Source organism: Oncorhynchus keta, chromosome 6 (assembly GCF_023373465.1).
Source record: "Oncorhynchus keta strain PuntledgeMale-10-30-2019 chromosome 6, Oket_V2, whole genome shotgun sequence".
Lineage (NCBI taxonomy): Eukaryota > Metazoa > Chordata > Actinopteri > Salmoniformes > Salmonidae > Oncorhynchus > Oncorhynchus keta.
The window spans coordinates 18,687,096-18,700,236 of NC_068426.1; the positions used below are offsets into that span (position 1 = coordinate 18,687,096).

The 13,141-nt window shown below is 44.1% G+C and overlaps 1 protein-coding gene across 2 annotated transcripts in view; it reads left to right on the top strand.

Annotated features, from left to right (window-relative positions):
- LOC118385150 (gamma-aminobutyric acid receptor subunit beta-4-like) overlaps positions 1-13,141 on the top strand; it is a 48,188-nt gene extending 35,047 nt beyond the window's left edge. The window contains exons 5-10 of one of the 2 annotated variants that reach the window (XM_052521055.1): positions 1,837-1,919; positions 7,206-7,343; positions 9,747-9,899; positions 10,306-10,562; positions 11,191-11,280; positions 11,642-13,141. In XM_052521055.1, the coding sequence (XP_052377015.1) occupies positions 1,837-1,919; positions 7,206-7,343; positions 9,747-9,899; positions 10,306-10,562; positions 11,191-11,280; positions 11,642-11,995 (1,075 nt within the window). In that variant the 3' untranslated portion in view covers positions 11,996-13,141. The remainder of the gene's footprint in view (positions 1-1,836; positions 1,920-7,205; positions 7,344-9,746; positions 9,900-10,305; positions 10,563-11,190; positions 11,281-11,641) is intronic. The other variant, XM_052521056.1, reaches the window with a different exon arrangement.

Here is a 13,141-nt window from a genome sequence, read left to right on the forward strand (position 1 = left end):
AATTGTGTGCCCCAGAAAAAGGCAACAAAAAAACCTTATAATCCCTCATCACCACAATGTCCCAGTTTCATCAATGAACCAGCCCAGACAGTGAGTCTGCAGTGAGGTTCTCACAGGGACCCACCCAGATGACTGGGGGGCTGCTGGGGGGAGAGGAGCATCTTGGGGCCCTTTCAAAGCAACACAGCAGCCGGAGCCCCAGGGGCCACAGGCTTTGTTTCTTCACCCAATATGTTGCAACTTTGCTTTACAGGAGTCATGTACAGTAAAGCTGTGAAATAGAAAACAATATGCAGTGCAGAGTGAAATGCCCTTCGTCTATGATATAGCCGGAGGGGAGTGATGATGAGGTTATGGTGTGTTGGGCCTTGGGGAGAGTCAGAATACATTTGCTACGGCATCATGCCTTAACACAACAAAGTGAAGATAGTCAAAAAGTATGTCATCACAAAAGGTGACTTACTGTATGGAACTGTGTTCTGTTTTCATCATGGTTGTATAGCCCCTGCAGAAAACACTCCACGTGGTTTTTCTTTTGCACTCTATACACTTGTGTTTGACAGTAGTTGTAGTGGCTTGTATTAGCCTTGCACACTACAAACCTCTTGCTATATGCTGAATTGTCCAGCAACCTAGAAGACGGCATGGATTTAGGCATCTTAAATGATGGATCCCAAATGTAAAATAGGCTGTTGTAAAGGGTGACCTTCCCCACCACTCTCCCTCGCCTCCTAAAACACACAAACTGTGTACCTATCAAACTCTCTCTGTGAATGGGCAGTCCATCTAACACACAGGGGTGATGAGTTGTAACTCAGTTACTTTTCCCATTCAGGCAAAACAGTGAGCTCCGTATTTCATTTAAACCAGAAGCCTGAAAACAGGCGAAAGCTCGTATGATTTAACAGAGCAGATGTAATTATTAAAATGTGCTGCACTGGTAAATATATCACACACAAATCATCTGTAACCCGTGGGATTTTCCGAGGCGTCTGGATTTATTGGAATTGAATTTAATGAATATATTTATATATAGCAGTCAATCACAATTTAGTGTGAGATTAAAGCACATACTCAATGCACAGGTGCTAACATTTTACACTATTTTTTAGCTGATTCAATGTATCCCAGGGGAATAAAACAAGCTTGCTATATTTGACTTTCTGCATTTGGTTGTTGGCTTTGGGGCTTGAATGAATTAGATGTTTACATGAAACACTTAGGATGTACCTATGGTTTTGTTTGAAGTTAGTGGTTTAACAGTTTGAATTCATTCATTGTGTTTCTTCTATGAGTGGAAGTGTAAATATGAAGCTAATATCTCCAGTGCATGAGGTTGCTGTCGCAACATAGATTAGGGCTGTCATAAGAATGCTACTCACTGAGACACATTAGTTTTGTATTACTTCTCTCTATTTGGAATCCACTTGCCTCAGTCAGAACACATTCCCAACAACCTCAACCTTCTGCTATTTCATTCATGTAAAATGCATAAAGAGCTGACCACGGCTATTATGGAAGGTCTCAAACACTTGGCCAGATTATGAGAAACGAACCCACATGTATCTTTCTCTCCTTCCCCCTTCTTTTCCCCTCCCCTCGCTCCTAAGAAATAGACCTTGGACAGGTCTGTATGCAACACTAGACTGCCAATGATTGCATTTCCTTTTTTCCTTTTTTCAATACGAGACAACTGCCTAACATTACTCATTTAAAGATTCACATCGTGCAGTCAAGGCTAAGCTACAATTTCTTAAAGGTTACCAAGGTAACAGCGGTTCTCTCTACCCCCCTTTTCTCTCACACTCTATGTCTCTGCTCTCCTTTTTTTCCCAGAATAACCACCACAGCAGCTTGCATGATGGACTTGAGGAGGTACCCGCTCGACGAACAGAACTGCACCCTGGAAATCGAAAGCTGTAGGTGGACTTAATACAAACGTCTTCACCCCCATTCCTCCCCACTCTGGCTAAGTAACACCCCCTCCCCCTCTCTCAACTGTCTGCCTGGGCTTCTCCGGGATCTCAGCAGGAATGTCACCCTGCCACTTTCACTGGATAACACAGCTAGGGACAGCCCATGATCCCAGACAGTTAGTGTTTAAAAAACAATAATCTCAAGTCTCTCTATACATTTAAAATAAAAGCCAACCTTTAGACCTGTCATACGGTACTGTATGTCTCTAGTAGCCTATTGAATTTCATGTTGTTTACTTCATGTTGTTTCTGTCAATATTTACAAAACATATTTGCAATTTAACCTTTTGCAGTATAGGTTGCAGATGTGTAATTCACATATTTTCTGAAACGAGAAGTCTTACAATGCATTTTAACTGCATTATTATGTGTTATGCCTGCAGGCTTGAGGTGTTACTGAGAGATGAAACCCAAGTAATTCGACCAGAATTCTCCATACAGTCTAACTTCACCCTCTAGCTTAGACTCCCTGGTGGTTCTGATGTAGCTTAGACTCCCTGGTGGTTCTGATGTAGCTTAGACTCCCTGGTGATTCTGATGTAGCTTAGACTCCCTGGTGATTCTGATGTAGCTTAGACTCCCTGGTGATTCTGATGTAGCTTAGACTCCCTGGTGATTCTGATGTAGCTTAGACTCCCTGGTGGTTCTGATGTGGCTTAGACTCCCTGGTGATTCTGATGTAGCTTAGACTCCCTGGTGATTCTGATGTAGCTTAGACTCCCTGGTGGTTCTGATGTAGCTTAGACTCCCTGGTGATTCTGATGTAGCTTAGACTCCCTGGTGATTCTGATGTAGCTTAGACTCCCTGGTGATTCTGATGTAGCTTAGACTCCCTGGTGATTCTGATGTAGCTTAGACTCCCTGGTGATTATGATGTAGCTTAGACTCCCTGGTGATCCTGATGTCGCTTTGACTCCCTGGTGATTCTGATGTCGCTTTGACTCTCAGGTGATTCTGATGTCGCTTTGACTCTCAGGTGATTCTGATGTCGCTTTGACTCTCAGGTGATTCTGATGTCGCTTTGACTCTCAGGTGATTCTGATGTCGCCTTGACTCCCTGGTGATTCTGATGTCGCTTTGACTCCGTGGTGATTCTGATGTCGCTTTGACTCCCTGGTGAATCTGATGTCGCTTTGACTCCGTGGTGATTCTGATGTCGCTTTGACTCCCTGGTGAATCTGATGTCGCTTTGACTCCCTGGTGATTCTGATGTAGCTTAGACTCCCTGGTGATTCTGATGTAGCTTAGACTCCCTGGTGATTCTGATGTAGCTTAGACTCCTGGTGATTCTGATGTAGCTTAGACTCCCTGGTGATTCTGATGTCGCTTTGACTCCCTGGTGATTCTGATGTCGCTTTGACTCTCAGGTGATTCTGATGTCGCTTTGACTCTCAGGTGATTCTGATGTCGCTTTGACTCTCAGGTGATTCTGATGTCGCCTTGACTCCCTGGTGATTCTGATGTCGCTTTGACTCTGTGGTGATTCTGATGTCGCTTTGACTCCCTGGTGAATCTGATGTCGCTTTGACTCCGTGGTGATTCTGATGTCGCTTTGACTCCCTGGTGATTCTGATGTAGCTTTGATTCCCGGGTGATTCTGATGTAGCTTTGACTCCCGGGTGATTCTGATGTCGCTTTGACTCCCTGGTGATTCTGATGTCGCTTTGACTCCCTGGTGATTCTGATGTCGCTTTGACTCTCAGGTGATTCTGATGTAGCTTTTCTTGTGTAGTTTTCATTACAATTATCTTAAGCCATCCCTTTAAATACGGTGTACCTTTTAATTAGAATTTTGTCAACAAACTCACTAGAATACACCTAATATGATCTACTAATGCTAGCGACCCTCAGGAACAACGACACAGACATGCTAGAGGAAAGAAAGGTAAACGGAATGGAATGATACAAAATGTTGGCAACAAATTGAAGGAAACTAACACTAAAGTGACAGTTATAAATATATGTGAGTATTACTTACGGTGACTCCCGATAGTGGCTGATATTAAACATGATACAAATTGTACAGAAGCCTGTAGCTTGGGTCTCCAGATTTCATCCACGCAAATTATGAGGGGATACAATTAAAATTCAGGATAACGGTACAGCTGTTTATAGCTTACTACAGGGTCCACAATAAATGGGGTCCACAATAAATGCCATGTTGATATGATTTTGAGTATGCTTCTAAATACATTCAATTGATTGGACATGATCTGGAAAGGCACACACCTGTTTATATAAAGTACCACATTTGACAGTGCATGTCAGAGCAAAAACCAAGCCACAAGGTTGAAGGAATTGTCTGTAGAGCTCAGAGACAGGATTGTGTTGAGGCACAGATCTGGGGAATGGTACCAAAACATGTCTGCAGCATTGAAGGTCCACAAGAACACATTAGCCTCCAAGGCTCTTCCTAGAGCTGGCCGCCCGAGCAATCGGGGGAGAATGGCCTTGGTCAGGGAGGTGACCAAAAATCCGATGGTCACTCTGACAGAGCTTTAGAGTTCCTCTGTGAAGATGGGAGAAACTTCCAGAAGGACAACCATCTCTGCAGCTCTCCACCAATCAGACCGTTATTGTAGAGTGGCCAGACAGAAGCCACTCCTCAGTAAAAGGCACATGACAGCCCACTTGGAGTTTGTCAAAAGGCACCTAAAGACTCTCAGACCATGGGAAACAAGATTCTCTGAAGCATCACGTCTGGAGGAAACCTGGCACCATCCCTATGGTGAAGCATCATGCTGTGGGGATGTTTTTCAGTGGCAGGGACTGGGAGACTAGTCAGGATAGAGGCAAAGATGAAAGGAGAAAATTACAGATATATCCTTGATGAAAACCTGCTCCAGAGTGCTCAGGACCTCATACTGGGGCGAAGGTTCACCTTCCAACAGAACAACGACCCTAAGCGCACAGCCAAGACAAAGCAGGAGTGGCTTCAGGACAAGTCTCTGAATGTCCTTGAGTGGCCCAACTTGAACCCGATCGAACATCTCTGGAGAGACCTGAGAATAGCTGTGCAGCAACGCTCCCCATCCAACCTGACAGAGCTTGACACGATGTGCCGAGAAGAATGGGAGAAACTCCCCAAATACAGGTGTGCAAAGCTTGTAGCGCCATACCCAAGAAGACTCGATGCTGTAATCGCTGCCTAAGTAAAGGGTCTGAATTCTTATTTAAATGTGGTATTTCTGTTTTTTATTGGTAATAAATGTGCAAACATTTTTAAAAACCTATTTTTGCTTTTCCATTATGGAGTATTGTGTGTAGATTGATGAGGGGAAAAAACTATTTTATCCATTTTAGAATAACATAACAAAATGTGGAAAAAGTCAAGGGGTCTGAATACTTCCGAATGCACTGTAAATCTATCTCATACTTCTCACTTTGATTCCACTGGCATTGTGATGGAGCTCTGGAGACACTGGTGGACTCACCATAGGCAGTAGAGCCAATTGCCTCACATCATCAAGGGGCCTAATGGGGCCTAATGGGGCCCCTTGATGATACTGTGTATATTGATGATACTGTGTATATTGATGATACTGTGTGTGTATATATATATATATATATATATATATACACACTGCTCAAAAAAATAAAGGGAACACTAAAATAACACATCCTAGATCTGAATGAAAATGTTCTTATTAAATACTTTTTTCTTTACATAGTTGAATGTGCTGACAACAGAATCACACAAATTATCAATGGAAATCAAATGTATCAACCCATGGAGGTCTGGATTTGGAGTCACACTCAAAGATGAGATGAGGTCTGAGGATCTCATCTCGGTATCTAATGGCAGTCAGGCTAGCTCTGGCGAGCACATGGAGGGCTGTGCGGTTCCCCAAAGAAATGCCACCCGACACCATGATTGACCCACCGCCAAACCGGCCATGCTGGAGGATGTTGCAGGCAGCAGAACGTTCTCCACGGCGTCTCCAGACTCTGTCACGTCTGTCACATGTGCTCAGTCTGAACCTGCTTTCATCTGTGAAGAGCACAGGGCGCCAGTGGCAAATTTGCCAATCTTGGTGTTCTCTGGCAAATGCCAAATGTCCTGCACGGTGTTGGGCTGTAAGCACAACCCCCACCTGTGGACGTCGGGCCCTCATACTACCCTCATGGAGTCTGTTTCTGACCGTTTGAGCAGACACATGCACATTTGTGGCCTGCCAAGGTAACCTGTCTAAATGACTATTGCCCCGTAGCACTCTGTAGCCATAAAATGCTTTGAAAGGCAAGTGGTGAGGGTGGGCAACAACACATGTGCCACGCTAACCCTCAACACGCAGGCCCGTCCGGGGTACGTGCTTAGTCCCCTCCTGTACACCCTATTTACCCAAGACTGTGTGGCCGTAAACGAATACATCACCATTGTTAAATTTGCCGACGACACGACGGTGTGTAGGCCTGATCACCAACAACAATGAGACCGCCTACAGGGAGGAAGTCAGAGACCTGGGAGTGTGGTGCCATGGCAACAACCTCTTCCTCAACGTCAGCAAGATGAAAGAGCTGATCGTGGAATATAGGAAACGGAGACTGCTGAACAGTTAATCACATGGCTACCCTGACTATTTGCATTGACCCCCTTTTTATTTGCACTGACCCTCTTGCACTGGCTCTATGCACAATCACAGGACTACCCACACACTCACAACATATTACACTAACACTCCAACACACACACATACACGACATACGCTCACACAAAACACACACACACATGCACATTGACGCCACACACACACACACACTCACACATAGACACACTTTTTATTATCTATCCTGATTACCTAGCCACTTTTACCTCTACCTACATGTACATAATATCTCAATTACCTCGACTACCTTGTAACCCTGCACGGTACCGGTGCTCCTTGTATGTAGCCCTGTGTTTGTTAATTTATTGTGTTACTATTTCATTTTTTATTTTTAGCAAATTATTCTTGCTTTTCAACTCTGCATTGTTGGGAACGGTCTCATAAGTAAACCTTTCAAAGTAAAGTCTATACCTGTTCTATACGGCGCATGTGACATACATTTTGATTTGTTGTCATACAGTTTAGCTAAGTGGGTGACCATGTTACCAAGGGACCGAAGGCTTATTCTCCTCTGCTTTGGTCCATTCTGCTTCCCTAATGTCAAAGGTGAGATATTCTACCAGTACTGAACCTGTTCATTCTCCTCAAATCCCCTCCACCCATTCTCTGTAACCTGAGACAGATGGGTACACCACAGACGACATTGTTTTCTACTGGCACGGAGGTGACACTGCGGTGACGGGGGTGGATAAGCTGGAGCTTCCTCAGTTCTCCATCGTAGCACTTCGCCTGGTGTCCAGGGAGGTCAGGTTTACCACAGGTAAGGCCTCCACACCTCATATCTGTGCTGAAGGGGTAGTAATGCCATAACAATACATTCTAAGAAATATGCAGAAATGCATTTTAATGGTCCTGTAGGTACATGTTAGTTATTTTTCAACTTAACAATGATAGAATGTAGGCTTGCTTGTAGGATTAGTTAAACTGTCAGTCCAGTTCCACTCACTGTTTTGTGTTATTAATGTTATTCCAATGGGTAGCACCTCCAACTAGCTGCTTAACACTTCAGAGAACGTTTCCTGCAGAATATTTAAAGTAATCTCCATGTGACAGCTAACTTGAGTTAATTTAGTAGTCTAGTCGTTAAGTAGTCTTGCCCTTGTGTGTGCACTTTGTTTATTTATATTCACGAGGTATAGCAGAAAGGAATAAAATATGTATGCCCGGATATTGATTCATTAAAAGATTTACCAGACCAGGGAGATGAAAGGGTCATTTTTCATTGTGTGTAGCACACAGTCGATTGCCTTTTAAATTAAAACCATCATGACTATCTTAGGCCCTTTCTCTCATTTTGATAAAGTGGTCATACAAACTCCCTTGAGGGAATTAGTTATGCATTCATAGCGGTAAACATTTCTCTCTCTCGCTGAAGTAGGGGAAAGTCAAAGCCACAGGGGAATCTATCTTTCTCATTAACAACTTGTTGTTGAGCTTGTTTGAATAATCAATAGATTCGATGCAACCAATTAATGTCTCATCATAACGAGCTGACATTTTTCTCTGCAACATGCATTAATGTTAAGCGCCATAGGTTCACCCCACCAGCTACATCAGTCTCATGTGGGTTCCTCCTCCTCACTTAAGTAGTGAGAAGACATGCTCTCCAATTACGGGCCTTTTTAAATCCCCTTTTGGTGATATTTAGAGGACAGAGAAAGTGCTAAACAGAGAAAAACACAGCAGCTCTCCATGACAATTCTCAGAGGGATGCTGGAGCTGCCTGCTGAGATGGGGGGCTTGCAGAAAAATCTGCTGTGCTTGCGACTTTCTGCCATGTTTAATTGGAATCGAACTTGTCCCTGGAAAGGAATCCATTGCTTTGGGGAAATGAAGTGCTCAGTCTGAACGAATGGAGAAATGACTACCCCGCGCATTGTCAAAGTGCAGAATTTGGAACTCATAAATTGTGCCAGCGGTTCATCCTTTTCTGCACTGATGTGTTTCCTCTGCCCCTCTCCATCGCTCCATCACTCCATCGCTCCATCGCTCCATCACTCCATCACTCTATCACTCCATCACTCCATTACGCCATCGCTCCATCGCTCCATCGCTCCATCGCTCCATCACTCCATCACTCCATCGCTCCATCGCTCCATCACTCCATTACGCCATCGCTCCATCACTCCATCGCTCCATCGCTCCATCGCTCCATCACTCCATCACTCCATCACTCCATCGCTCCATCACTCCATCACTCCATCGCTCCATCACTCCATCACTCCATCACTCCATCACTCCATCACTCCATCGCTCCATCGCTCCATCGCTCCATCACTCCATCACTCCATCGCTCCATCACTCCATTACGCCATCGCTCCATCACTCCATCGCTCCATCGCTCCATCGCTCCATCACTCCATCACTCCATCACTCCATCGCTCCATCGCTCCATCACTCCATCACTCCATCGCTCCATCACTCCATCACTCCATCGCTCCATCACTCCATCACTCCATCGCTCCATCGCTCCATCACTCCATCACTCCATCACTCCATCGCTCCATCACTCCATCACTCCATCGCTCCATCGCTCCATCACTCCATCACTCCATCGCTCCATCACTCCATCACTCCATCACTCCATCGCTCCATCGCTCCATCACTCCATCACTCCATCGCTCCATCACTCCATCGCTCCATCGCTCCATCACTCCATCACTCCATCGCTCCATCGCTCCATCACTCCATCGCTCCATCGCTCCATCACTCCATCGCTCCATCACTCCATCACTCCATCGCTCCATCACTCCATCGCTCCATCACTCCATCACTCCATCGCTCCATCACTCCATCGCTCCATCACTCCATCACTCCATCGCTCCATCACTCCATTACGCCATCGCTCCATCGCTCCATCACTCCATCACTCCATCACTCCATCGCTCCATCACTCCATCACTCCATCGCTCCATCACTCCATCGCTCCATCGCTCCATCACTCCATCACTCCATCGCTCCATCACTCCATCGCTCCATCGCTCCATCACTCCATCACTCCATCACTCCATCACTCCATTACGCCATCGCTCCATCACTCCATCACTCCATCACTCCATCGCTCCATCGCTCCATCGCTCCATCACTCCATCACTCCATCGCTCCATCACTCCATCGCTCCATCGCTCCATCCTCTCTCCTTCTCTCTTGTTCTCTGGGAAAGGTTCCTATCCCAGGCTGTCGTTAAGTTTCAGGATTAAAAGGAACATAGGCTACTTCATCCTGCAGACATACATGCCCTCCATCCTGATCACCATCCTCTCCTGGGTCTCCTTCTGGATCAACTACGATGCCTCTGCGGCTCGGGTGGCCCTGGGTAAGACTCTATCTCCACTGCAGTGTTTCAGCAACAATGTATTCTCAGTGAACACAGAGGGCAAGGTTGTCTTCAACGTTTCTCACAAGTTTGCTCTAACATGTTGCCGCACAAAATGCTACGCAAAGCACAATTTTGAATCGCCATAAACAGATTAGTGACCGTCTCCCACTTACAAAAAGTAGCCATTACTACCACTCCACATTCCATTACCACATTCCATTGAAAACAGAAAGCTATAAATCGACCCAGCAGGAGCAACTTGTCAAACAATGTTTAGAGGCGCACAAACTTCCCACTCAAAATCATTACCTTGCACTTTGGACCAAATATTTGACTTTAATGGTGAGGACTACTGATTTATATCTAATAATAATGTATTTATGTTTGTGTTTGCAATTTCCAGGTGTTACAACGGTGCTCACCATGACAACCATTAACACCCACCTTAGGGAGACCCTCCCAAAGATCCCGTATGTGAAAGCCATTGATGTCTACCTCATGGGCTGTTTTGTGTTTGTGTTCCTGGCCCTGCTCGAATATGCCTTCGTAAACTACGTCTTCTTTGGCCGGGGCCCCCAGCAACAGAAGAAAATCCACGAGCGGCTGAACAAAACCAACAACGAGCGCCCGCGATACGAAGAGAAGCGCCTGAGGGAACAGGTTTGCATCTTCAGCTTCCTTCTTTCTCTCTGTATCAAAATCAGAATCCTAACGTAAAAACAATCATTGTTTGTTTTTTGGAGAATCCCTAGCACAGACATCACAAGACTGCAAAATACGCATTCCTTTATGCTGGTTTGACGTAAGACAGTACTTTCACAAACCTGAAGATACCACCTCCACCAGATACATATACTGTACAACAGCCATAGTTTTTTCTCCAGCACTGACTCTTTGATTTGAATGAACATTGTTTTTTGGCATTGAGATATACTGTAGCTGTTCATTTAACTACATTCCCATTCTCCTCTCAGGTTGTTGTCTTTGTTTTGGCTGTGGACTTTATTCAGTCTGTGCTGTCCTTGGAGTTGCATTTTTACCAACATTCACCCACTTTTGACAAATTTGAATGGGTATGCAGGCAGAAACATTAGTATTCAGGGGAAAATGCTAAAACGGTCCGACTGAATGAAGCCCCTTGTCTCTGTGTCTGAAATATGACATGCCATGCTTATGCAAAGCTGTTCTTGTTAACCTTATGTTTATGCATCCTGTATTTTAAAGATGTGCTTAATTGTCAGTGTTTTATAGGCGTTTAATGTTGAATATATATTTTTTTCATTGCAAGGACTCCATTGCCACGCCGTTTCAAACCAACACCCTCAGGTCATATACACAGAGAAGAAATCTGTACCTCGAGGAGCAAAGAAAAGTTGGGGTACATGCATTTAGAAATCATATGAGCTGTGGGACTGCAGCCTAATAGAGGGCTGATAAAATGGTTGATAGAGTGATGGCAATTAATTTGTGTCAATTTACTCTCAGTGAAAAAGCACCGTAAGGCATCAGCTATAAGGGAGAAAATGGGGAAAGTGCATAAATTCAGAATTCTTTAAAGAGGCATGAAAAGATTACATTTCCTTCCACATCATCATTACATTTGCATTAGCTTGAAAATTGGAAATGAAAATGAAATGGGTGGGTGCGTGTAGATTATTATTATTAGGGCAGTTTGGGGTAATGTCACCGTGTTCTGCTTCCCCTTGACATTCTCCCTCTCCCCTCCTCTGTCCTCCAAGGTGGATGCTTATGGGAACATCCTGCTCACCACATTGGAGATGAATAATGAGGTGATGCCGTCAGATGTGGGAAGTAGTGTCAGTGACTCCCGGAATTCAGTGATGTCATTCGACAGCTCCGGGGTCCAGTTCAGGAAGCCCATGGCTCCCCGCGATGGCTTCAGCCACCACTCACTGGACCGCAGCGCCATGCGCAGCAGGGCCAACTGTCGGCTACGACGGCGCTCCTCCAAGCTCAAGCTGAAAATCCCTAATCTGGCAGATGTCAGCACCATTGACAAATGGTCCCGGGTCCTTTTCCCCATCATGTTTGGATTTTTCAACCTAATCTACTGGTTGTACTATGTGAATTGATGTGCATCCCACTAGGAATCATGGGCCATATTTTGAGAGCACATTAAATTGGCTTTGATACAGTTGAAAATATGTATACACATGTACAAGTTGATACATATGTATATGCATATTTCTATATATTATATTTCTATATACACATGTGTGTGTGTAAATCTGAAGGACTTTTCTCCTGTATAAAGCATTATTACAATGACTTGAATGTTTAAGAATAATTGCAAGAGAAACATTTCAAGCCTTTGAAATTTCTCCTGAAACAAACAAACAAACAAACTAACTAACAACCATCAAATCCCTTTGGGGGATTTTGGAACTAAAGACTGCATGATATTTTTGCTAAAAAGAAAGCGAAAGCTCTTGAGAGAAGAGATGTCTCAGAGTCTCATTGGCTTTTTATTGATACTCTGTAATCAGCGTCCTCTACTGCAGCTCATCAAATCAGAGGTGGATTGTGTGTTCAGGCATCGGCAGAGTCCCTGATATCCAGCTTTACCCCCCCCCCCCATCTCCCATGGATAACATGCAGGAATTCTCCACTTCTACTCTGTACAGCAAAACCTTGTTTGGATTATGTGTCGTTCCTTGGATTCTTTCGAGTGACATTGTTCTCTTTATGGGACATCAGCTCTGGTACAATGCTGGTCTACATTGGGGCCCATCAGGATGGGATGTTAGATCACTGTGTTCCTGTCCAGAGTCAGTGCAAACTTATCTTCATTTCTCTTCTCATGTTTGTTTTTAGAGCAGTTCTTTGGGGTGTTTTCATTATGGTTACAAATATGATGATTATTGTAATTATTTTTTTTTACTTGAAAATATTGTGTTTTTGGGAGAGTGTCACTTGTTCTAGAGTTAGCGCATTATTATAAAAAGACTCACAGGTATGAATTACTCATTTTGTTTGAGAAATAGACATATACAGTACATTTTGTCATCCAGTATCCTCAAGGACATAGTTGGAAAATATAATTGTACTCTTTCTTTAACTTCCTGTGCTTGATTCATCTGTAGATACAGTATTCATTGCCTCATATCCAGATTTGTGTTCTGTAAGGAAGGAAAGACGACTATAGTGAATTATTTAAAGTTATTCCACTATAAAGATGTGAGAAAAAATACTGTGCATTAAAAAGAGATATCGCCATT